This window comes from Chroicocephalus ridibundus, chromosome 11 (assembly GCF_963924245.1).
Source record: "Chroicocephalus ridibundus chromosome 11, bChrRid1.1, whole genome shotgun sequence".
NCBI lineage: Eukaryota > Metazoa > Chordata > Aves > Charadriiformes > Laridae > Chroicocephalus > Chroicocephalus ridibundus.
In genome coordinates this window covers 4,660,764-4,683,452 of record NC_086294.1, presented here as the reverse complement: position 1 = coordinate 4,683,452, position 22,689 = coordinate 4,660,764, and the positions used below count along the sequence as shown (strand labels likewise).

The window sequence follows — 22,689 nt, the reverse complement described above, 5'->3', positions numbered from 1 at the left end:
TCCCTTTGAGTAACCTCACTTTTGTATACCTTTCTACCTTTGAGTGACCTCTTTAGACTTCTAACAATACACATACGTTTTTATATCCTGTATACACAGAAATACTACCTGTCTATACTCATCTTGTCTGAAATAGCCATTTGGACTGAAAAAGCTCAAAAAGGGACATAACACCTTTGTTTCTCAGAGGCATTCTCAGCCATTTACTGAAGACTGTCTACATTTGCCTGCAAGCAGAATAAGCCACCTTTGTACTTTCTCACAGACAACAGCAGTGCATAAATTGAGGCCCTTCATTATCAGTATCTTTATGCCCAAGTAATTTTCTAGTATTGTCAGTGTTGGGGGCTATGTTTAAAAGGCCTTTTGGCTGCTGAAACTTCTGCCGGAAGCTTGGTTAACTCTAGCTTTCCCTGAACTGCAGGGCTGCAAATCTCTACCATTCTACTGAACCTGCTGCAGCTTTTATGCTGTGGTTGAGATGATCCGCTCCTGTTAATGTACATTTGTGTTCCTTTTGACTCATTTTTTCCTGTGTGGTATGGGCCAAGAGAGGCAAATGGATGCCTGAGAAATCTCATTCTCTGTGTGAAACTGGAGTGCCAGGGAGGCTTAAAGGGCTGTCTGGGATACAACACTGTGTCTGTCTTCTACAATGTAAGACCTCTCAGTTCCCATATCTTCTTTTCATACAGCTCCTAGCACTCATTATGTCCATTGTCCTACATTTCCCCCTCTCATATTATGTCATGATGTATATATATATAAATGCAATTAAACACACTGCAAACCTTTGATATAGAGATACACTAATTAACAACCTGCTGACTCCTTGATTTCCCTATTGACATTTTACTGCCTTATTACAATTTATTTTTTCTTTTGAAGCATCACACATCCAACTTTGAATTGGATCTCTGGGAATAAAGGACAGCCTTGGAGATGGCTTCATGAAGGAGTTACTTAGCACTTCATTTTCCACAAATCTATCATTCATTTTGTGTAGTCAAGCCAAGAATGATCCAGACAAAAGTAGCTTTTGGCTTTTTCAATGCCACCTGCTCCTCTCTTTTCCTGCCCTACATCCTTACACCACTCTCTACTGTTTACCTTAGTGGTTGGAAATCTGTGGAGTAGGGGACAGAAATATTATTTTACACCTGAAACTCATGCACCACTCTCTATTCACCCATATGTTTCTAACAATGTTCGGGAATATCTTTAATCTCTGCCTTGGTTTCCCATTCATAACCTTGGGCTGAGGATTCCTGCAGGTATAGTAATCTCTGAAATGGGGAAGTCATATATAATGAAGGCTCTGGGCTGTGTGAAGGTGATGGTGGCTGGAACCACAAGACCTTTGGGTATGTACTGAAATCCAGGCGGGGAGCAGCTGGAGGCAGCAGGGAGCCTGCTCCTCTCCTCTGCCTGCAGAGCCCTGAGGAGGGGAGGCCTCAAAGGGCAGCGTCTGAGCACTCAGCCAGCTGACTTTGGCCCTGTGGAACATAACAAAGGAAAGCGCAAAGACTTAAGAAAAACTTACGGAAAAATTTACCTGAAAGGTTGTGTGGGAGCACAACCCCAAGATGGAGGCCGCAGGGGATGTCTGTGTGGGGCTTCCTGCTACCTCTGCTGGCCAGGGTCAGACATCTTCATGAGCTCGTACCTGCTTTCTACAGAACGTTTCCTTTGATGGTTTTTGTAAGTTTTCAGCTGGGGACGATTAAACCTGAAAAAAAACCCCAACACCCTGAAATTGAGTGTTAGCTGTTTAAGGCTAGAGGCAACTGGGTGGAAGTCAGCCAAACGTCCGGTGCCCCACGGTTCAGCTCGGGAGCAGCAGCCCAGCCGCGAGCTGCCCGGTGATAGTCACCGAAGGCAGTTAGTCCCTACGTTTCTTTTTACGCGCCAAAGTACCTTTTTGTGAGGTAAAACGAGGCGCGGCGAAGGGTCTCTGTGCCGTGGTGGGCGGCCCGCCGCTGAGGCGGCGAGCGGCGGGGTGCCGGTGTGAGGGAAGGAGGGGCGGGAAGGCGGGCGCGTCCGGGCGGCAGGGACAGGCAGCCGCCTCTCGCACAAAGGTGAGCCGTTTGGCAAAGCCCTGAATTTTGACCGAGAAGGATATAAGTTATACTGTACAGCAGTCTGGTGCCCACTAAGCGAGGGAATTATCGTCGTTCCCTGAAGTGAAAAGCCGTTTGTTGCGCTTGTTTCTCAGTAAAGGCAGAGGGTTCCTCTGTCGCTGCTGGGAGGTGAGGGCTGGCTCCAGGTGGCTTCGTTAGAAACAGGGCTAATCAAGTCACATAACAAGTGGCAGCTGGGTATGAGCAGAAGCCTGAGGTAATCTGCATTGTAACACACCCCAGGACAAGCAAATACTGCATTTTAGGGGTTGTTTAAAAACATCCGAGAGGATTTCAGCATGAATTAAAGCCTGAAGATGCCCGACTCTACCCAGCGCTCAGGTGGGGTCAGAAGCTCTGAGGCACCTCTGCTTTGCTGCTTTATTCCGAGTATTCCAGGCACGCAGAAATAATTGACTGAACTGGAGAAGCCGGAGCTGTGGCTGTTGCTAGGGGATAAACTCACAGAACAGAAAGAGGGAGTCTTGTGAGCATCGGGCGAGCACAACATGAGGTAGCGTACAGAAAAGTAAAGGTCTGGAGCAGCGCCGTGCGGCACAGAGGTGTGAGCACCAGCCCCACAGGCTCTTGGAGGCCGACTGGCGCATCCCTGAGCAAATAACCAGCTGAGCGGCATCTAAGCTGGTAAAAATAAAAGAAAGACTTTTCCTGGGTGCAGCTTTGCTTTCCTACTTCTAGCAGGTTTTGCAAAGGAACGCTCTGCAGCCTTCTACGTGCAAAGTGTGAGTGCAGTGTTGGTAGAATAGAATAAGAAAAAGTGTTATTTTCTGGTTCCCTTGGGCCTGAGGAGAGTAAAATTGACAACTTAATTGAAATCAGCTGGAAAAGAGCCCCAAGAAAACGGTCCTCGAACGGCAGCCTCTTTTGTTTGCAGCAGTCACCACCCAGTGACTCCAGCATTAATTGCTGCATTACCAGTACCCGCCGTGCAAAGCCCGGTGAAGCTCAGCCCTCCTCTTCCTCCCCCCTGCCTGGCCGAGGTGTTGCCTGGACTCAGCAACTTCCATCAGGGCATCGCAGCGTGTGTGTGTGCAGTCACAGCCGGGAGGCTGTGTGCCTTTAACAAAAAGGGGATGCAAATTTCTCCTCTGCAATCTTTCCGAGGAGCTCCAGAGAGGCAAACCTCAGTGCAGAGACGGGGGCTCTGGGCGTGAGAGCGGAGATGTGTGCATTGCACAAACTGGCATCTCAACTTTGAAAAGGACTCGCTTTTGTTTTTTTGTTTTTTTTTGTTGTTGTTGTTCTTTGTTATTCCTGCACTTTGTAAGAGAGAAGAGCCTTTCCGCCCGTTTGAACCATGAGTGGCTGTTCAAAGAGATGCAAGCATGGGATTGTCAAATTCGCCCAGACTGTTTTTAAGCTCATCACAGGCACTCTCAGCAAAGGTAAGAGAAAACATTTTAGTTTATACTGTTCTTCTGTGCTGTTAGCTTTGTGGGGGTTAGTTTTGTAGCACTTAAGGAGGCTTGTGATAGAGTTTATCATCATCTCTTCTGAGGTGTTCTGTTTTAATTCTGGGTATTGGCTGCTCTGAAAGAAGTTGCTGTGTGCAGTTAAGATTGGAGCTATGCTGTAAAACCTTATGTAATTGTTTCTAACTTGTGTAGTTTGTAACCTGTATTTGTCTGTTTGCTGTAGTTTGCAACTGTAGCAGGCTATTTCAGTGTTTTTGGAGATGTGTTTCTGAAAGCAATTGATGTGCAGCTTCAAAAATTTAAAGACTTCATAACTGTCAGTGATCAGTGTTTCTCCAGTGTGCCATTTTCTACTTTTACATTTTTTTCTACTTCTGCTTGTTTGAAGCATGTGTATACCTTGGTTCAAAATCTAGGTCGCTGCTTATCACATGCATTTGAGTACTTTTTGTTTATCTATGTTTTGCTTGTCGCCTGCACCCTGTGTGCCTTACCATGTGCAGGTAGAACGGTACCAAACTTATTTATGCTGTCGTCTTAACTAAGATCAAACGGTAAACAAAATAAACATTCTTCTTTGTAAATCTAGCAGTTCCTGTGAGGGTGCACTGAGGTAAGTTGTTACCTTATTTTTGTTGGTCATTCCTTTAATAATGATACTTTTCAGCAACACCTATGGTAGCTGATTAAATGACTATTGGTGATCTGTTTGGGAACTCCTGACAATAGTAACCACCGTTATGCCTGACTGCTGTTTGCCTGTTGAAACATGGACAACGTTTAGGTGCAGGTCGGACTTCTCTGAGTTTTGTGTGTGTTTGGAGGGGGTGTGATTTTTGGAATTGATAATACAGTTCAGGCTAAATTATTAGCGGAGAGGTTTGTATGAAGCTGGAGAGTCTCTGTTATGATGTGGTGGTGTTTTTTTTAAATACGAAGTCTGAAGTGTTTTTTAATGTGTTCATAGTCAAGGAGCAAAAAAGAAGCATTTATTTTTCAGATAAGTTTAGAATCCTCTGAGGTGTGTGGCTCTGTTGTCTGTCTGGAGCACATGTGCCCCTGAATGAATTTTAATGTTTAAGTTGATTCTTAGGATAAATTAAAGCAGGCTGAGATAACTTTTAAAATAGCAAATGTGAAAGTGCCGAGAACAGTTAAGTGCAGCTTCCTTTTCCAGAAACTGGAGAAACTTATTAAATCTGTCCCTCTAGAAAAGAAATATAGTTCTAAGACAGCTTTCTTATATTAACCTTGCTGGTTTTCAAAAGAAATCTGCATGAGAAAATGTCTATTCCACATTAAGAATACTGGACGGGTTGGTTGTTTTTAAAATCAAGATTGGTTTAAAATTGCATCTTTTTGTATTTAATTATTCTTTTTCCACTTCTACCCCAGCCCCATCATCCATAGGCTGTCAAACACTAGCAGAGGAAAGATTAAAAACTTGTAAAACTGTCACAGAGAAGAGCTGTCAGATGTTGGTTATAATTCATGATTAATATCAAGTTGTCTCCTTATTATTAAAAACAAAAGAGAAATTCACAGAAGAAAATATAGCAAAAGAAATTACTTATTATCATGGTAGGGAAGAGAAAGTAGTGGCAGAAAACTCTTCACAAGACCTTGTCCTCTACAGCATGTCAGTATGGTGTATTTGGTGTACTTTATTTGTACTGCTTTCAGGAGATAATTGAAGACAGGGTGTATACTGCTTTATTCACAAGTGATCAACAGTAAACTTTGTGCTGTTTGCTTGAGCTTTCCTTAAGACAAGGGGAAACCTGTGTTCTGGTAGTGTTTCTCCATGTGCTCATCTAGAGCAGTTCATCTAATGGGGAGTTTTCAAGCAGTTCTTGTGTCTCTACTGCTTGCCTTGCTTTGGCAAAGGGATACATCGCTGTTTGAGTCTGACAGTACAGAGAGCTAGAAATAAGAGTATAAAATGTCCAAGGCTTGCTCCCCCCACCCCCTCTTTCTTCTGAAAGATGCCAGCATTGTGCTATCATTGTCTTCGCAGACAATGCAATGGTATCATAGAGTTTTACCCACATCTTTCCTATGGTAATGTCTCATTTCAAGCTGCTTGGATTAGATAAGAGCGGCTTCCTAGATTCCTAGGATTCAAAGAATTTAAAACTCTGATAAACTTTTTTTTTCCTACTCATCTGCTTGTGTTTTGAACTGGAAGAACCTGATTCAGGAAGGAATAAATTGTGTAAATGTGTTTGTTGCACAGGTATTAAAGACCTGCTATAATTAAAGTAAATGTTTCCATATCATTACCTGTGAAACTCATAACTAGAAAGAAAACTATTAAAATCTTGCTTAGGAGTGTTAATTTAAAAAAAAAATGCTCTGGAAGTTTGTTTGTACATTTATCCCAGAGCTTATTGTTTAGTATTTCTTTTACTGAAACTTCTGCATGTAAAGCCAAGAAACTGTTGTATATTACTATTATTATTGCTTTTTAAAATTAGACTATACACATAAGCTTGAATATTCAAGCAATATCCCCTGTGTTCTTCATCCCACTCCTACCTCACTTCCTTCATGCTGTTTAATGTTTTTTTGTTTTTACTTTAAACACTTTTTACAAGGAAAGTCCTTTGTGAGGCACAAGATTAATTTTATTCTTCTGCTTCCTTCTTTCTGCGTGTTATTGCAGTGGGACATATTCCACAGTTCAATGAGATGTAACCCTTAGCTGCGCTTTATGGCTTCTCCTTGTCTTAATAATTGCATTTTTCTTTCCCCTTGATTATTTACAATAATAAAATGAGACTGCTTGAGCTGCAGCCATGAAGTCCTTCCTTTTGCAACAGGGTGTGATGAGAAGCAGCCTCCCCTTGCAGTCAGCAGAAAGGGAGTAGGCATACCTGGTATCACTGTGTGGTGACCAGCCTGTTCGGTATGTCCTGATTTAAATCTGCAGCTGCAACAAATCTATGAGGTTGAAAGCTGAGAAGTTCATAGCTGGTACTTCTGCAGAGCTGGACCAGCAAATTTTGCCAGCTTCCCGCTTAGTATGTTCTTATTTGGAAAGCGTTAGTAACAAGAGCAGAGGTCTCTGCTGCTGTGTGAAAGGCCTCTTCTGCCAAGAGCTTTGTGCAGTGAGATATATGTATTACAGAAAACATGCCTGGAGAAGCATGCCCCTTTACAGCTACTGGGAGCAGAATAACTCCCTTATTCTCTTTCTTGACCTGAACAGGGGCCCAGCACCTGCAGGGAAGAGTCCAGAAGAGGCTTCTGAAAGTGAGTTACTGTGGTGATGGACAGTGTGTGTGAGCAGCAGCAACTTCACCACAGTTGCCTCAAACTGGAGGGGGGGAGAGGGAGGAGAGGTTTTGTGTGAGGTTTGAGCGTTCTTTCATGTTACTTCTACTGTGATATGTGAAATGGCAGTTCATCTTCCGTGCCCTGGGAGCAAGTAAGGGTGGTAAGAATGAGTTTGTTGGGGGGGTTCTGTTCGGCAGAAAGATTAAACAACAAGCCTCTGTGTGTGTGAAGATATTGCTGATGTCATTAAAAACCTAGTACGGTAAGGCCTTGCTGAGTGACCAAAACTGAAGCTGGAATGAGACCTCTTGGATTTCTATTAATGTGTTCTAATTATCAGTGCAAGAAAAGCAAGATTATTTTAGGGACCAACTCCTTCAAAATGTTCCTTTGCAAAAGCAGATAAGCTTCTGCAAATTAACTACCCTTTCACCTTTGTTCCTGAGCTGCCCCTCTTTTAGTTGTGCTATTAAAATGCTTGCCAAAGGCTCTCATTTCTATTGTCTTGCTTCTCCCATCTCTGTTCTGCAATGCAGTTCATCTGGAACTGGTAATTTGTCCACTTTTCATAGTTTTAATTGTCTAATTATCCGTTCCACTGCAGTGATAAAGTCTTCAAACATCTTGCTCTCCCTACAGCCTCCTCTAGCACAAAAGAAAAGTATACTGAGTGTTTTACAGCAGTGGGGTCTGTTTTGCTGCTTCTTTGTGAATCCAAATTACAGCTGCTCTTCTTACATGTTATGTGAGATGGTAAGGAAGCCTTTTAGTCATACATAGGCTCTGTCTCCTCTCAGCAGAAGTCAATCTTGTTCCCTTGGAGCATACTGGCACTGCATTGGGTTTGTCTTCATGACTCAAGCCTCTGAAAATGCAAGGGTAGGGTAAATGTTGCTAGATGCCCTGAAGACACAGGAAGGTTCACTGCAGTTGTTCAAGTGACGCCAGGGTTCCTGCACCTGTGTGACATATATTTTGATTCTCCTGCTGTTGTGTAGCCCATCTTCACCCCTTGAATTCTGGCTATTGCCTTCAAATTTAGAGAAGCTGTGATTCAGAGGGCTCTTGTAAAGGCTCTTATGTGTCAGTTCTCTCTTCATAAAATTTTTCTGAGTGTTTTAAATGTTGCTTAATAAGGAAAGTGGTTACCGAAGCCAGGTGAATAATGTGCTTTTATAGAGATAGAGCTTGGCCAAGTTTTCCAAATGGTCCTGAAAAGTAAGCGAGAGTTTCTGTACATAAAATGCTAGTGCAGAGGCCCAGTTAGAGAGGGGCTGCCATTATGAAGGGGCATCTTCACTGGGCATCTTCACTGGGCATCTTAAAGTCTGCAATTACTGAGGCTTCACAGTTCAGTACCTGATCCTAACTCTCCCCAGTGAAGCTCTCCAATTTCATTGCATGGCTGGTAGGAATTCTTGCGTGGTGTGTCCGTGGTTTTTGTTTTGCTTTTAAAAAACCCGGCATATCCCACTATATTTTCTCCATAGTGATGAATCTTTGAGCCACTAAGCAAAAACCCCTCTGTTTGGCATGTTACACACGATTGTATGTCTATGAAAAATTAACTGCAAATAAATCTATCTTTTCTACAAAGGCTGTGCTACTTGAGCAATCTGAATATATGTGCCTGCGGTCCACTTCAGTCTTTCATCAGGAGCTACATGGATTTTAAGAACTGAGAGGAAGTGGTAGTACTCCAGTCTTCCTTCTAAAACTCTTTATAAACCTCTGCTTCTAGAAACTGACCTCTGCAAACATATGGCTGGATGTGTGCTGGAAATTTCTTAAGAACTTAATTGTTCAGAATGATATAGCCCCAAAAGATAAGTATATAATGTTACCTATTCAGAAAACAAGAAAATATTTTCTTATCCTCTGTCAAGCTATTCAGGAAATGTTGTGTTTGTTTTTTTAATGGTATTTTGCAGTTAACGTGTGTATGTCGTGTCTGATAGGAATATGGTGAGGAACATATTGGAATCTTGTGCGTGGTTAGATATCATATCAGGGGGCAAATCAGGTTCTCTTCCAGCATCTAAACTAATGGTATAACAACTGTGATATTTCTACTCTGAATATGTTTGAAAAATACAAAGTATATCAGTTTAACTGTCCAGGTCTGTGTTCAGGACTATAGTAACAGTTTCTCTAGAGAAAATAAGTATAGATTTTTTTTTTGCATAACTGATGGATCAATCTGCAGATTCTCTAATAAAAAACAATATAAAAAAAGCATTAAAGTAATCATGGTAAATTCTATAGTATTGGAACAAGCTTACCAACAAACTTGGTAAGGCTTTTTGAGGGGGTGGGGGGTTGTTTCTTTTTGGTTTTTCTTTTTTCTTTTCATAACCAGTGGGCTAGACAGGAAGTATGCTTCTGGCAAATGGGCTAAGGCATTTGTACCCATGCTGTAGCTATACTGATATGCTAATTGTTCTGCTAATTTGCCATATAGGTTTTGTCATTTTAAATGGTGTAAAATGAACATGCCACAGTATATTTTGACCTAATGGACCCTATTACTATCCACCTAATGAATGGATTTAAGCGTAAATGGGTAACTTTTGAAGATTGCCTGACAGAGGTGGATAGTAGTATGTATTAAATCATCCCAAAATTAGCTTAAATTGCACATGAAGTGTAATTTTAAGATGTAGTTTTATCTCCAGTAAGTTATCAGCACAATACCAAAAAGTGACAATAAGGTAACCAGTGTCTGTCTTTTCTGTGCTCGGAAACTGGTCTTGAGCTGCAAGTCAACTCTGCTTGGACTATATTCTGTGTGTATTTTTATGAATTATTCCTGGTTTGTAGAGTGCTTTCAAATGTTGATCACCTTGGTGCTAGCAACAAAACATGCAGTGGTTTTTCTGCTCCATGCTGGGTGCTTGGTAAAGCTAACAGGTTTTCTGAGCAGGAATGCAAATGAAATTCTGTCCTCACATTTCTTCATGATAGTATTTGTGGGATTCCTGTTCTTGGACCTCTGTTTTTGTTGTTTTAATATGATTACTAAAGCTCATAAATGGTAACATAATGGAAAGTAGCCATTGGAAGGTTTTAACTATGGCAGCGTTTAAGCTCATGATGTAATTGGAATGAATATTCATGGCCAACTTCTTCCACATTTGCACAGCTTTACTAAAAACTAATAGCATGCATATATAATTTGACTTTCACTTCTCAGCTGGCTTTAACTTCTAATTTAATTCTTTGTAATGACTGTTGCACAATATTTGGCTTGCAGGGCATGTGGGTGGAGTACATTTAATGCTGGTAACTAAAAGTAAAGTAGTCTGAGGTTTAGTGTAAGAGTGATTAATGCTTTCTTTTATAAATGGGAGACCTGGTGCAGTAGCCCTACATTAGAGTGAGAGAGAAATCACTACCACAGGCTTGATGAGGTGCTCAGCTTGTAAAGCCAAAATAGAGTTTTGAGAGTGTAAAAATAAAACCTTGTTATATAATTTACATAATTGCATATAGCAAAAGTTAATATGGTTTTAATCTATTGCAATCTGAAAATTGTCCCTAGGATTTAAAAAGCTAGTAACAAGCGTTTAACTTGCCTGCTTTGAAATTTTGAGTGGCACCTTCAACTTTTAAATAAATTTGTCTTTCAGATGTGCAATAACAGCATGATATTCTTCTAATGCTTTCATTATGTTGTACAATATGATGGTGTTTTCTTTTGCCTTTTGTAAATTCTTGTAGCTGGAAGATCAGATGCTTGTTTCTGTATTATTTCAACAAGTTCATGTTTAAACTGAGTAATGGAAAATGCAATGAACAAATACATCCATTTTGAAGGGAGAACAGTGTGTTTGACTAAGTGGACCAGCAACCATCTTATACTGAAACTGCTTTCCTAACTCGGGCAATGAAGCATGTAGAAGGCTAAATCTACATAGAAAAGCAGATGATACGGAGGATCTCAAACTCTTAACTTGTCTGCTTCCTTCATCTTCTAGCTATGAATTTATGTGCCAAAAGTGTGGGGAAAATCATGTAAAGATTCTTGGTGCTCTAGTTCAAATCTGAAACCCAAAAAGTTTTACCCCCCCTCAACAGCCAATCATTTGCGGAATTACGCCGGGTGGGGGTAACCATGTCTCGGGGGTTTGGGTGGAGCTGTTCTGCTGAAGCTGCTCCAGTTAATAGAGAGAATTATATAGTTGTGGTGCAGGTCTGGAACATGTGTGTGATTGATGTACTGACTCTGTGGGACTGCTCTGCCTTCCTTTACCCCTCTTGCAGCTTACCTGATAATGGGGCTGGGCTGTTCTCCTCTTTTTTATGGGCTTCTGACTATCAGACTTCTAAAATATCCACTGGATGACTGGGAGCAGGGTGACTAGCAGGAATGGACTTCGAGGTAAGGATCCAGAGAAGTGCATTACTTATTTGTCTCTGTGGATCCAGCTTTACTTGCATAGAAACTCACCTGAACACAATGTAAGTAATGCAATACTTTGCATGCCTGACATTATTCTGTGATGTTTTCAGACCTTGCAATAAAGGTGTTGGTCGTCGTCAAACAAATATGACTTTAAAAATGTCTTTGAATTGGCTGTATTTCCATACGATCTGCTGTTGAGGTTTACATGTTCTGGGTTTTTGTCAGAGTTAGGCTGATGGTTGAACTAGGCGATCTGAAGGGTCCCTTCCAACTTAGGCAATTCTATGATTCTATACCCTCATAGTCTTGGTATAAATGCCATTTATTTTTTATATATTGTCTTATCTGTGTATTTTCTTACCAAAAGGCTGTGTGCCTCAGGTGAATGCGTTGCATAATGTTTTGTGATTAAGGCAGCAATTCACAATAGTGGCATGTGCATTATCCAGTATAAATTAGAAATGTGTGTTGGCTACAAATGAAATTAATAGTAGGCACCTGGGTAAACCACACTACTGGGAATATCATTCTCTTTTAAGTGTTTTTGTATGTTCAGTTGGAAAGATGATAATGGAGGATGATGCTGCAGGGTGTGTGTGTGTGTTCCAGTTAAATAAGTGCTCCTAATGTGTGTTTTTTCACTCTTCCCACCTACTTCAGAAATAGACAGTAGTTTTCATGATTTGTATTCAGTGCCAGTGGGGCTCAGAAAAGAGAACTGTGAGGGCCCTGTGATCTTGCTTCTGCTATCAATCAGGTGTTCTCTAGGGAAATGTAGGGGAACCTTGTAAGCCTTGTGTTTAGTTAGGCAACAAATTCCTGCCTTATTAATTCCTAGTGTTAACATGTGATGTGGGGAAGTGGAGGAAAAAATTAGCAGATTAAAATCTTGAGATCCTAACAGGCTATCTGTTGAAATATGCGCACTTTAACATAACTATTCACAAACATGAGTTGCTGTTACTTAGCAGGTTGAATCTCTGCTTTAGTGATAACAAACAGAGTAAATGATAAACACAATAGGTCCTATGTCTTTCAAAGACCAATGAAATCATACATAGTGATGCTTAGAGAGGCACAGTTTGGGTTTTGCCTTTTAGATTCACAACTCCTTGTGGTTATCCATGAAAAAGCATTATCATTACTGCACAGTAAAGTTAGTGATGATTTTCATCAGTCTCTGATAGTCCATCAGTGTTCCAACAATTGCATAGAGCTCCTGGAATAAACTGGGAATAAAAAGTGTGAGAGATATTTTTTTATCATTTATATGATAAACGTGTTACTTTAGAGGAATAAGCATGAGATGTTGTACATCAAAATGCTTAGCCTAATACTGTGAAATATGGCTCTTGTCACACCACTTTGAAGTAGTAAAACTGCAGCTGACTGTTGATAAAAATTGAGTAAGAACCATCTGGATTCAGTCTAAGAGGAGGCCAGGAAAAGTGGAAAACACATTTTTAAATATAAAACTGGGGGGAGGTAAGTAAGCTTTAAGCTGACAAAGACATAAAAAGTGAAATAGCCTTCTTGATTTCCTACTGAAAGTCTGCTGCAATGCATTGATTTTTTTAATTTTTTTTTTAATCCAATACCTGCCACACCTATCGTATATGGGGAGTGGCAGTTTTTTAGGTTATGTGTTTTAGGGAAACTCATGAATGTCAGGGAGTTTTTGACTTGGCTCTGAAAATGTTTGCAAGCTCCCCAGTTGTTGAATTGTGTGTTTGTGTTGATGTTCTGAAAGGAGTTTTATCACTTGTTTCATGAGAAGCAATTTGAGATTCAATGAATAAAAGCATTGTATAAATGTAATCCATACTGCAGATGTGGTAACTGAGGATGCTGCAGTGATTGTTATTGGCAGTGTGGTGAGCTGTGATAAATAGTGTCCTTTCGGTTTTCAAAAGGTCTCACTCATGAAATTTTAGTGATGCTAATCGCTCCTTCAGAAACTGAAAGAAGTGCTGTTTGCGTCAAGGGCTGGCATTTGTATTGATGTGTTAATACCTCGTACTGTTCCCCGTGTTCATCTTAGAAATAATTCTGCTTGTGAGTTTTCTGTCTCCTCATAAATACAGGAAAACAGGAGAAACATTTGCATTATGAACATTACTTCTGCAAAATAACCATTGCAAGCTGAACATATTCGCGGTTATTTCAAGGAGAGGTAAAACATCAAGACCACAGACTGTCTTGTGAAGGCAGCTGTGATAAACAAGCTGTGCCTTTGTCTTTGTAAGAGGAAGAAATGCCAATATTAGACAAATATATTTGACAATCTATAGTATGCAAATAAACTTTATAAAAGCAAGAAAAATGGAGCACATAACTAACATTACTTTTAACAATCTCTCGGGTTTTTTAGGAAGTTGGGGGAGAGGGGAATTAAGCTTTAAATGTTTATTAATTATGGTGTGTCTAGCTGTCATGCAGCTAATAGCACAAGCAAGGAAATGTTACTTAAACCAAGAATTGCTTCAGATGGAGTACAGTAAATCAGACTGTAAAGGATGGCATGGATGTGATACTGTAGATCTATAGGGGGTTTTGGTTTTTTTATTGTGTTTGGTTTTTTATTATTTTATTCTTTAATAAAGCCTTTTTCTCTAGTTTGAAAGAGGGGGGAAAATTCTGGTACACTTAAAGGAGCGCTGTAAATATTACAGTGTGCCTACAAGTGCTCACTTTATTAAAGAACAAACTACCATAAACACCCTTTAACTTTTAAGCAATTAGTGTGGAATAGAGTTTGGCATGTGGTTCTCCTAATGATAGTATAAAATGAGTTTTGGATTTGCAACTCTTGTTGTTGCTTGCTAGATTAAAGCAGGAGCTACCCAGCTCATGGACGTGGAGGGAGTCTGCAGAGTAGCACTCAGAAAATGTTCCCGTTGAGCAAAATGTGCTTAGGTATTGGATTCCTTTGTCCTTTCTCCTGAACTTGACTAATGCTACTTTCAAGGGCCGCAACTGGCAGAGATGAAGAGTTTAGTCAAATCTCTATTCTTTGCCTTCTAGACAGGATACATTAAGCTGTATGAAGTGGTGAAGTGGCCAGAAGTCTCTTTGCCTGCCATTTATTGCCACTTTCTGCCATATGCAGTAAATCCTGTTTTCCTGTAAACTGAAATGTTTCCCTCCAGTGTGCTGAAGTACTTAACTGTACCTTTTCCACCTATTACCCCTTTTTCACCTCTTCCTCCTCCAGCTGTCGAGTTGCAATTTAATCCCATTTCTACTCTTTATCAGTTAACTGACAAAATGAGAACAAAACTAAAACCTGAGAAATGGGCCCATGAAAAAAGCGTATTTGTTTCCCTCCTTCCATAATGAAAAAACGGCAACTTTCTCAACTTGTTTGTGTCAAAGGGTCCTCTCTTAGTTTTAGCCCAGATGAAGCATGTTAGTTCTGAAAGTGAATGGAATAAACTAGGTTATAAATAGCTAAACTATGGCTGTTTTTCTAGTTTGAGCACCTTTTCAATCTCAGAGGTTCCCAGTGTACACTCTGGGTTGAGATAGTAAGGAAAAAACACGATAACACCTGTTTCCAAAATGTCGTATCCCATTAATTCTGAAGGGTCCAATTCTGACACCCTCTTCAAGGTGGAACAGGGTTTTTTTTTCCTTTTTTTTTCTTTTCCAGACAGTCCAGCTCCTTATGTCAGTATCACACTTTGTAACTGCTATTAGCTGTGTACAACTTGAATAAATAAGCACAGTGTCTGTGTACTGAACCGGGTGCAGTGCTCCAGTTATCTTCTTGCATCAAACCAACTGTTCGCTCCTGAGAGTCTGACGTGGAAGTCACTTGGGATGCAGGAAATCGATAGAAAGTGAATTTCTGAAGGAGGTTGTGTGACATTGTTCTGGTTAAGTCTTCCTGTTAAATGATATTATTTCTGTAAGTATTTTTACTTTTAGCTTAATTCTTAAATGTTTCTTTATCAGATTGGACTGGAACTTTGAGACACTTTAACTGGCGTTGTGTCAATCAAGTTCTCCATGGGTTTTCTTACTTTTATCTGTATATACTTCTGCGGTCAGTATCTTGTCTGTTCCCATTGATATCCCTTTGTAAGGCAGCAGTAGTGCTTTAAAGCAGACCGTGTTTTCATTCCCCATCCTACTTCATAAAAAACATGTTTCTAAGCAAGTTAAGTATGTATTACATTAGCACACTCTTTATGACAAATGTCGATAGTAAACTCTAGGCAGCTAATGCCTGCCTATAGTATTAGTGCATATATAAAGCACTGAGTAGTTGTCAGTCAAATAAATTTAAAGCAAACTAAGCTACTGGTACTGTATACACAAATAGCACTTGAAACTGATCATCCCTCTTCAGGAACTGAACTTGTGAATATTGCCATGGGAATGCCTTGTGCTGTGCAAGCCAAGAAGCAAAATGTGAGTTTACTTGCAGTAGTTCTTTGTAAGAGGACAAAGGGAAGCAACAGTCCAAGACCTTAAATCCTGGGCCCTGAATTCTGATCTTGATGCCAGAAATATAAAGAACAAAAAAAGGATATATGGACTTGTGGATCAAAAATGGGGAATTTGTATGTGGCTCTAAAACATCTTCTCATAAGCCATCTTATATTAAAAACCCTTTTATTTTGTGGTGTTTGGCATTAATACAGAGCTGTAAATGCAGAGTATTAAGTTAAATTGAATTCTGCCACTGCAATAATTGAGTCCAGTAAAAAATGCTTCCTCCTTAGCAAATGTTGGCTTGTGTTAGCAGCCTTAAACCTCTTAGACCAATTCCCATTGACTTACCCAAGCAGTTAAATAAGTTTTGAAAAACAAGCTGGTTTTAAAACTGTAGGTTCAAGAAAACATAGACCAAAATGCAGCCTTGTCTATGTAATCTGTGCTTCTCAGGCCGAAGCTCCTCTGGGACACTGATGTGTTTACAAGGACTCAGTGAAGTAGCATTAGAAGCTTCTGTCTCGAGGTATTTGGGGGGGAGCCATAATGAAATAAATGCTGATTTGGTAAGAGCTGGTAAGAGCTTGTTTTAAAAGGTGAATGTTCTGTGCACCCAGCTGTCTTTGCCCTTCTGTGCCTGGGCCATAGAGGTTTGCATGGAGGACATAACTTCTGGCATCAGACTGCTGGAGGAGGGGACTTAAATGTTATGCGGCAGACAGGAACATTCTTCAGCCCAAGGAGAGCCTGAAAAAAGTGAGGTCTTGCAGCAGAGTGGCCTGCTGACACAACAGAAGATTAGAACTGAGACACAAAAGGCTCTGGCTGCCTCTCATGACAAGAGATGTTGTGCTTAGTTTAGGACTTATTGGGAAAGAGAGACAATTGTATGAGCAGCCTATGTCTTTCATGCAAAACTTTCTTTTTAAGCGAGAATATGTACAGGTTCCTTTTTTTAACTTATCAGGAAAATAACGACTGGAAATCTTGCTCTTGGCATTTGCTAAGCCTTTCTCTCTGTCAGCCCTGTGTTGCAAGGGACTCTTATTTTCTGCTTACCCACAGCAATGTCTCTTGTCATTATCACTGCTTTTTACTTCTAATACTGATAAATAAAGCTATCAACAGGCTACTGATATACTTCTTGATTTGACTGTCTTGTATTGCAAACATTTGAATTGCTTCTTTCATTTCATAATGTAGCACAATTATAATACTTGCTAGGATGCAGATTACCCAGGCTAGAAATGCACTTGCTGGCAAGCTTTCTGGTTTTCACTCCTCTTTCCAGTGGAACTGTTTGTAAACTGGTATGGTATACCAGCCCACCGAAGTGGAAGTCGTATAGGCTCTAAATGATGGAGTATGCTGTAATGACATTGCAGTATTATAAAATAAAGAATTAAGCTGCATAAGGGACCAAGGAAGAGGAAGGACTGTAAGCTTGAAAAGGCACAGAGAAGCCAGGCAAAGAAATGCTCTATGCGAGCACTTGTCATGGTGCAACTTCACTAACATGTGTCTTCCCTGCTCCAGTGTTATGCTAATATTAAACAAGGCATTACAGAGATCAAAGGGCTCCCCTATGTGTTTCCTATACAACAACAGCAACAAAATCAACAACAAAAAAAACCCCAAACCTGCCCATGCCAAATAAAATTCTGTGAAGCAGCTTTTAGGTAGGATTGTTATCCTTTGGAAGCAAGTTTGTAGCTCCATGTTCAGGAGGGGAATGCAGTTTCTATAGACCAGCAATCAGAGTTGTTTCCAGGTGATTTAGGAGCCCTAGTGAACTATAAAACAACTAAGGTAAGCTACTTTTACTCTCCCTTATGAAGTCCTTTGTGTAAAAACTGGTTTTTTCAGCTTAAATCAGCTGGCGTTTGTGCATGGAAGCACAGTAATGCAGACTTCTCCATTCTGTTTTCTGTGTACAAGTTAAAGTTGGCATTTTTGTCTGATGACGGCAGCAACAGCATGGGATGGAATCTCAAAAATTAGCTTTTTTTTTTCCTTTTTTGGTCCTGGTTTCAAGAGAATTATCACAAATGGTTATGCTTTTTCTCCCTTGTTTGCTGCAGTGTTATATCACACTGAAAATACTGCATCATATCCTCAGAGTTTTTCAGCTTGCACGATATTAAAGTTTGTAATTTTCAACATCAATGTTATAATTACATGAGATGTTCATGCTGTTAGAATTATATAATGGATATTTCAGTTTCGAGATGCTGAAGGAGAAGGCTAGGGAAATGAAATAATTTAGGTGCTAGTGTCTACATTTTAATGGAGAAGACCCTGTCACAACTAAAGAATGGCTTAAATTTATGCTCGGTTCCAGGTCTTCTGTGTACAAAATTGTCTTGGTTTCTATCTTCCAGGTAAAGCATGAACAATAATTTAATTTCCTCGTTATTCTCCATCCTTGAGTTTGAAATGGCAAAGCCTCATCTCTTCATCTGTAACTTAAGCTTCTCATCAACCTATGTGCGTGTTTCCTTTCTAAATTCATTAGTTCATTAATTTTTGCCCTTGCTTCTTGTTGAATTTCCAGTAACATAATGTGAGAAAGCCAAGAAAACTGTCTGCTGGAGACATTTCTTTTAATGATTTTGTATTAGTGCTACTGTGCCCCTGCATAGAATTCATTTGTTAAGATGGCTTTATAGGAAAACCTATCTCATGCCACTTGGCAGGGAAGAGACAATGCTTAATTGTAATGAGTATTGATTGTTTTTAATTTGTTTGCTGTACATTAAGAACCGGTTTTCTCTTATATCAGTTAAGGAAGAGAAGTGCAAGTTCAGTGACCCCCATTTCCCACCTACCCTGGACTGCGCTCATTGAAACCATGCAGGGTACAAGAGAACAGCATGGCTCTTGGGTGGATGGTTAGACAGCTAAAAGATGTATTTGCCCAGGGTATCAAATTGCAGCAAACTATTTCAGTTCATTTAATGGGAATCTTCTCCCCACAAGCTGTATTTTGAGAGGGAGGGGTTGATTTGGCATTGAAGGTGAACTTGGTGCTTGCTGTCTCTTGCATGATTCCAGTCACAGTCCTTTTAGAGCTCTGGTTTCATAGTTAACTAATTTACAGTTTTGCTTTATCCTTTCACGTGCCTTCCATTAGTCCACGAACAAGCACCATGTTTACATATTATCAGCTCCTTTTTTGTTGTTGTTTAGTTGTTTTTTTGTTTACTTTTAGTCATGACTGCAAGTCGTTTGCATCGTAATTACTGCTTCAGTGCTGTTCTCTCACCTACCAGATTTTGAATGAGTTAAAACTTCAGCCAATTTCCCTGATGGTTTGTTCCCAGGAAGTGTTTCTTCCTGTTTGAGTTGAGCATAATCTGTATCTGAAGACAAAATTTCATAATGAGAGTAATCGAAATAAGGATGATATTTTTTTTTAATATCTTTCAAAATTTGCTCATGTCAAGAAGTGAAAGAAGGCTTTCTCTTTTTTTTTTCTTTCCCCGCTTCCTTTAGATGTGTGAAATATTGTAATGACTTTATCCATCACAGATGATGATGCTGTGTTTGTTATCACTGTAATTCAGAAATTTGTTTATGGATTGAAAGTTTTTAGAGAATGTCACAAATACTACTGACAAGCCTTCATGCAAGACTCTGCATTTAGATTTGACTCAGCTCAAAAATGTACTTGAGAAATAAAAAGACTGCAAGCAACCAGACTATTTAGTATTGGCTGCATACCTGAAGAAGCTTAACTGTTAAAGTAATTCCATTACAGGTGTAGAATGAATTACATCTGAAGAAATTTGTAGCAGACTTAATGGATTCACATAGTGGTATGCAGGAATGTTGGGCTAAAATCTACTGATTATGGTGTAGCTGTGATCCTCCTTGAGATCTGTCATTGCATGTACATATGTATCAGCTGCAGCATGATTCCATTTTCAGATCAAAGTTACATTTGAATTGGTTTGACCAGGTAATAATGCCACTTCAAACTGCTGCACTGGAGGTTCATGCCTGCAGCACTGCATACTTCTGTGGAGACTGGGAAGAGTAGTATGCTGGTCTTTGAGACTTCTGGCATCCTCTCAGGCACATCCTTGAACAGAGGCACGATTCTGAGCAGATTGAGGGTTCAAGAAATAAAAGAACTTTCAACATTCAAGCTATGTAGGAAAAGTCACTTGGTCAGTGTAGTAATAAAGAAAAAAAATGAAAGCTAATCTTTCCAATAGGGACCTCTTGGTCTCTACATGGGGTTCCTCGGCTCTGTTGCAACCCTGTTTGATTTGAACAAGCAAGATTTGAACAGCTAATGACATCAAGGAACAAAAAGTTAATGACACTTGATTGAATTCATTCAACTTGGAAATGAACTTTGAGTGTACTGTCCTCACTCATCCAAAACTAAATGTTGTAAATGCAAATCTATTGTAAACACCCTAGTATCCTCAGTGATTTTAATGAAAACCTATCTGCCGCTTATGTAGTCACGCCTGCTGGGAGGTATTAGGAAGACAGCGTTACTGGCTAAGTTACTCTCAGCACTGCATGTTGTTAAAAGGCCCTGCTTTTCTTGTGGCCTGGCACCTGCAGTGCTTGGGAGGTGTTAGTGTGCTGCTTGTCTGGCTTTACTGTAACACACTAACAGGAGATAGAAGAGAGAAGTATATTTCTTTCTTAGTATCCCAACCACTGACTAGGACCTTTTGCTGCAGCTTAAGGTGTTGAGAATCTGCCTTTTCACAGGAAACAATTTTTTTTTTTTTTTTTTTAACCAGTAGCTAGTACTCAATGCACCTCTGACTAAATCTCTGAGTCATCAAGGTGAAAGAACTCTTTTTTTCCAGACCTGGCTTTTGGGCAGGATGGAGCTGTGCTCATTGATGGAGGCTCATTGCTATGCCTGCGCTGTCTAGCAAGTGCAAAAAGGAGGATGTGGTGTTCTACATAAAAGTGCTGTTGTTTTCCTATTATGCAAATAGCAAACACCGCAAGTTATACAGGCCAAAGAAATTATTCCAGTTCACCTCTTAAAACAATTTGGTTTCTATTTATTTAGAATTATATTATTCTAAATTGTTTATTTCTATTATCCAATAGAATCTATTGGATTCTGTTTCTAAATCGCATATTCTATCTATGTGATTATTTATAGTCTTAAAAAAATTTAAAAGGCCTCTATTTCCAAGTGGTTCTGTTGTAAAAAAGCTTCAAGTACTGTGAGAATCCATGCCCTATACTCTAGTTTGCTACAATTCTCTTTCTACCAAAGTTTACCTTATATCACAATAAGACTATCACAATGCACACTGAGTATATGTTGTACAGACTTGGAGTTTTTAGGGCTTGAAGGACTTTCAAGTTTGCAGTTTGAAAATATTGATGGTGAAAAGTTTGCGTAGGAAGCAATTTAACAGCACTTGGGCTGTGAAGAACACCCAATAAATATATGTCAGGATGGCTTATTACATGCTGCTTTTCAGAATGAATTAAGTAGTGAATTGTGCAAGATACCAGCCAACAAGAGCTGATTTGAGAAATGAAGGCTAATGGCTGTGTTTTTATTCCTGAGCTTTGTAAAGCTTCATGTGTTTATCTAACAGATAATGTTCTGCTTGGTTGCAGTCTTTCGTGAAGGGAGTTGACTAAATGTATGAATGAAATCTTTGCTCAAGTCTTTCACAGGCCTTGATTGATTGCCTTTTCATAGTCATCTATTTGATTAACAATAAAAAAAATGTCTTCTGCTAATTTAAACTAATTGAGTTTTTGGCAATATGTGCATATTGGGAAGGAAAGATCAGTAGGTCCTTACTTCACTAATTAACCTACATTAGGGTAAGAGGTGAGGTTCTGTGTGAATACAGAAATCTCCAGACTTCTGTAGAAAGTATTAACTGGGTTTTTAGTGGCATTAGGTGTTTAAAGTCCATCCTGAAACACTTTTCACTTGTTTTAAGTCTGTTGACTGCCATGACACCCTTCTGTTAATTTAAGAGTTAGACTGGCCTGAATCTAACCTCATAAGGAAAATGCCTCTTTTCTGTGAGCCGGATCCCAATGCCAAGGTGAGAGCCAGTGTCTGGATCAAAGGGAACATCGCGTGCGTAGGTCAAGGGGAGAGTTGTATCTGTTGCTTCAGGAAAAGTTGTTAGATCAAATCAGCTGTAACACTATTTTAGCCATCAGAGTAGTCTGGTGATCAGACTTTAAGGTATTTTGGGACAGATAACTTTAAACCTGTTAACATACTCGAGCATTTTAAGGATTGTTTCAGAGCTGGGGGCAATTCAGCAGCCTGACTGAGAGTGAGTGCCCTCATTGACTCCTTTCTCAGGATTAGATAGGAATTAACTCTGAGGCCAAGGTCTCTTGATTCTCAAGAGTACCATATGATCAAGCAATAGTTGTTTGACAGTGTTTAAGAAATACAGGTTACAGAATGTTAAAGCAGTAGATTGTTCTCACAGTAGCTTTGATTTCTTGAGCAGAGGACCAGTATGACGTAATATATCTGAGAGTTTTATGGGATGTAGAAATAGAAAATGGAAACGTTATGGCTTGTATTATGGAGGAAGAGGTTTATCATAACTTTTCTTTCCAAACATAAAGTATGTCAACTATTTGCTTAGGAAAGCAAAGTTTGGGGTGAGGGGTTTTATTGGTTGTCATTTGGGTTTTTTTGTTTGTTTGTTTTTTAATGTTCCATATTGGCTCTTTGCTCTAATGGTATTGCATAAGATTTTATTTGTTTCAGTGATCTTTTTCTATAAATGGCTATGAGAAGATGTATTACACTAAAAGTTTAAACCCACACAGCAATATCATGTTTCAAATGAATCTGCATCAGTAATGCAGAAAAGATTAGAAATGGAAGTTGAGAGTTAATGTGGAAATAGTCATGATTGATGACAGGTGTCAAGGTTTGCTTCAGTGAGATGTTTGGGTTGATTAGTCTCGTCATACATGGAGCAGGTACAGTAGTTGTTGGTTTTCTCTTTTTTGGGGGGGAGAGAAAAAG

The 22,689-nt window shown here is 39.7% G+C and overlaps 1 protein-coding gene across 1 annotated transcript in view; it reads left to right on the top strand.

Annotated features, from left to right (window-relative positions):
* Positions 1-3,397: 3,397 nt before the first annotated feature.
* The window catches only part of KCNIP1 (potassium voltage-gated channel interacting protein 1), a 427,878-nt gene continuing 408,586 nt past the window's right edge, over positions 3,398-22,689 (top strand). Inside the window, exon 1 of the mRNA XM_063349045.1 lies at positions 3,398-3,526. Coding sequence (XP_063205115.1) covers positions 3,439-3,526 — 88 coding nt within the window. The 5' untranslated portion in view covers positions 3,398-3,438. The remainder of the gene's footprint in view (positions 3,527-22,689) is intronic.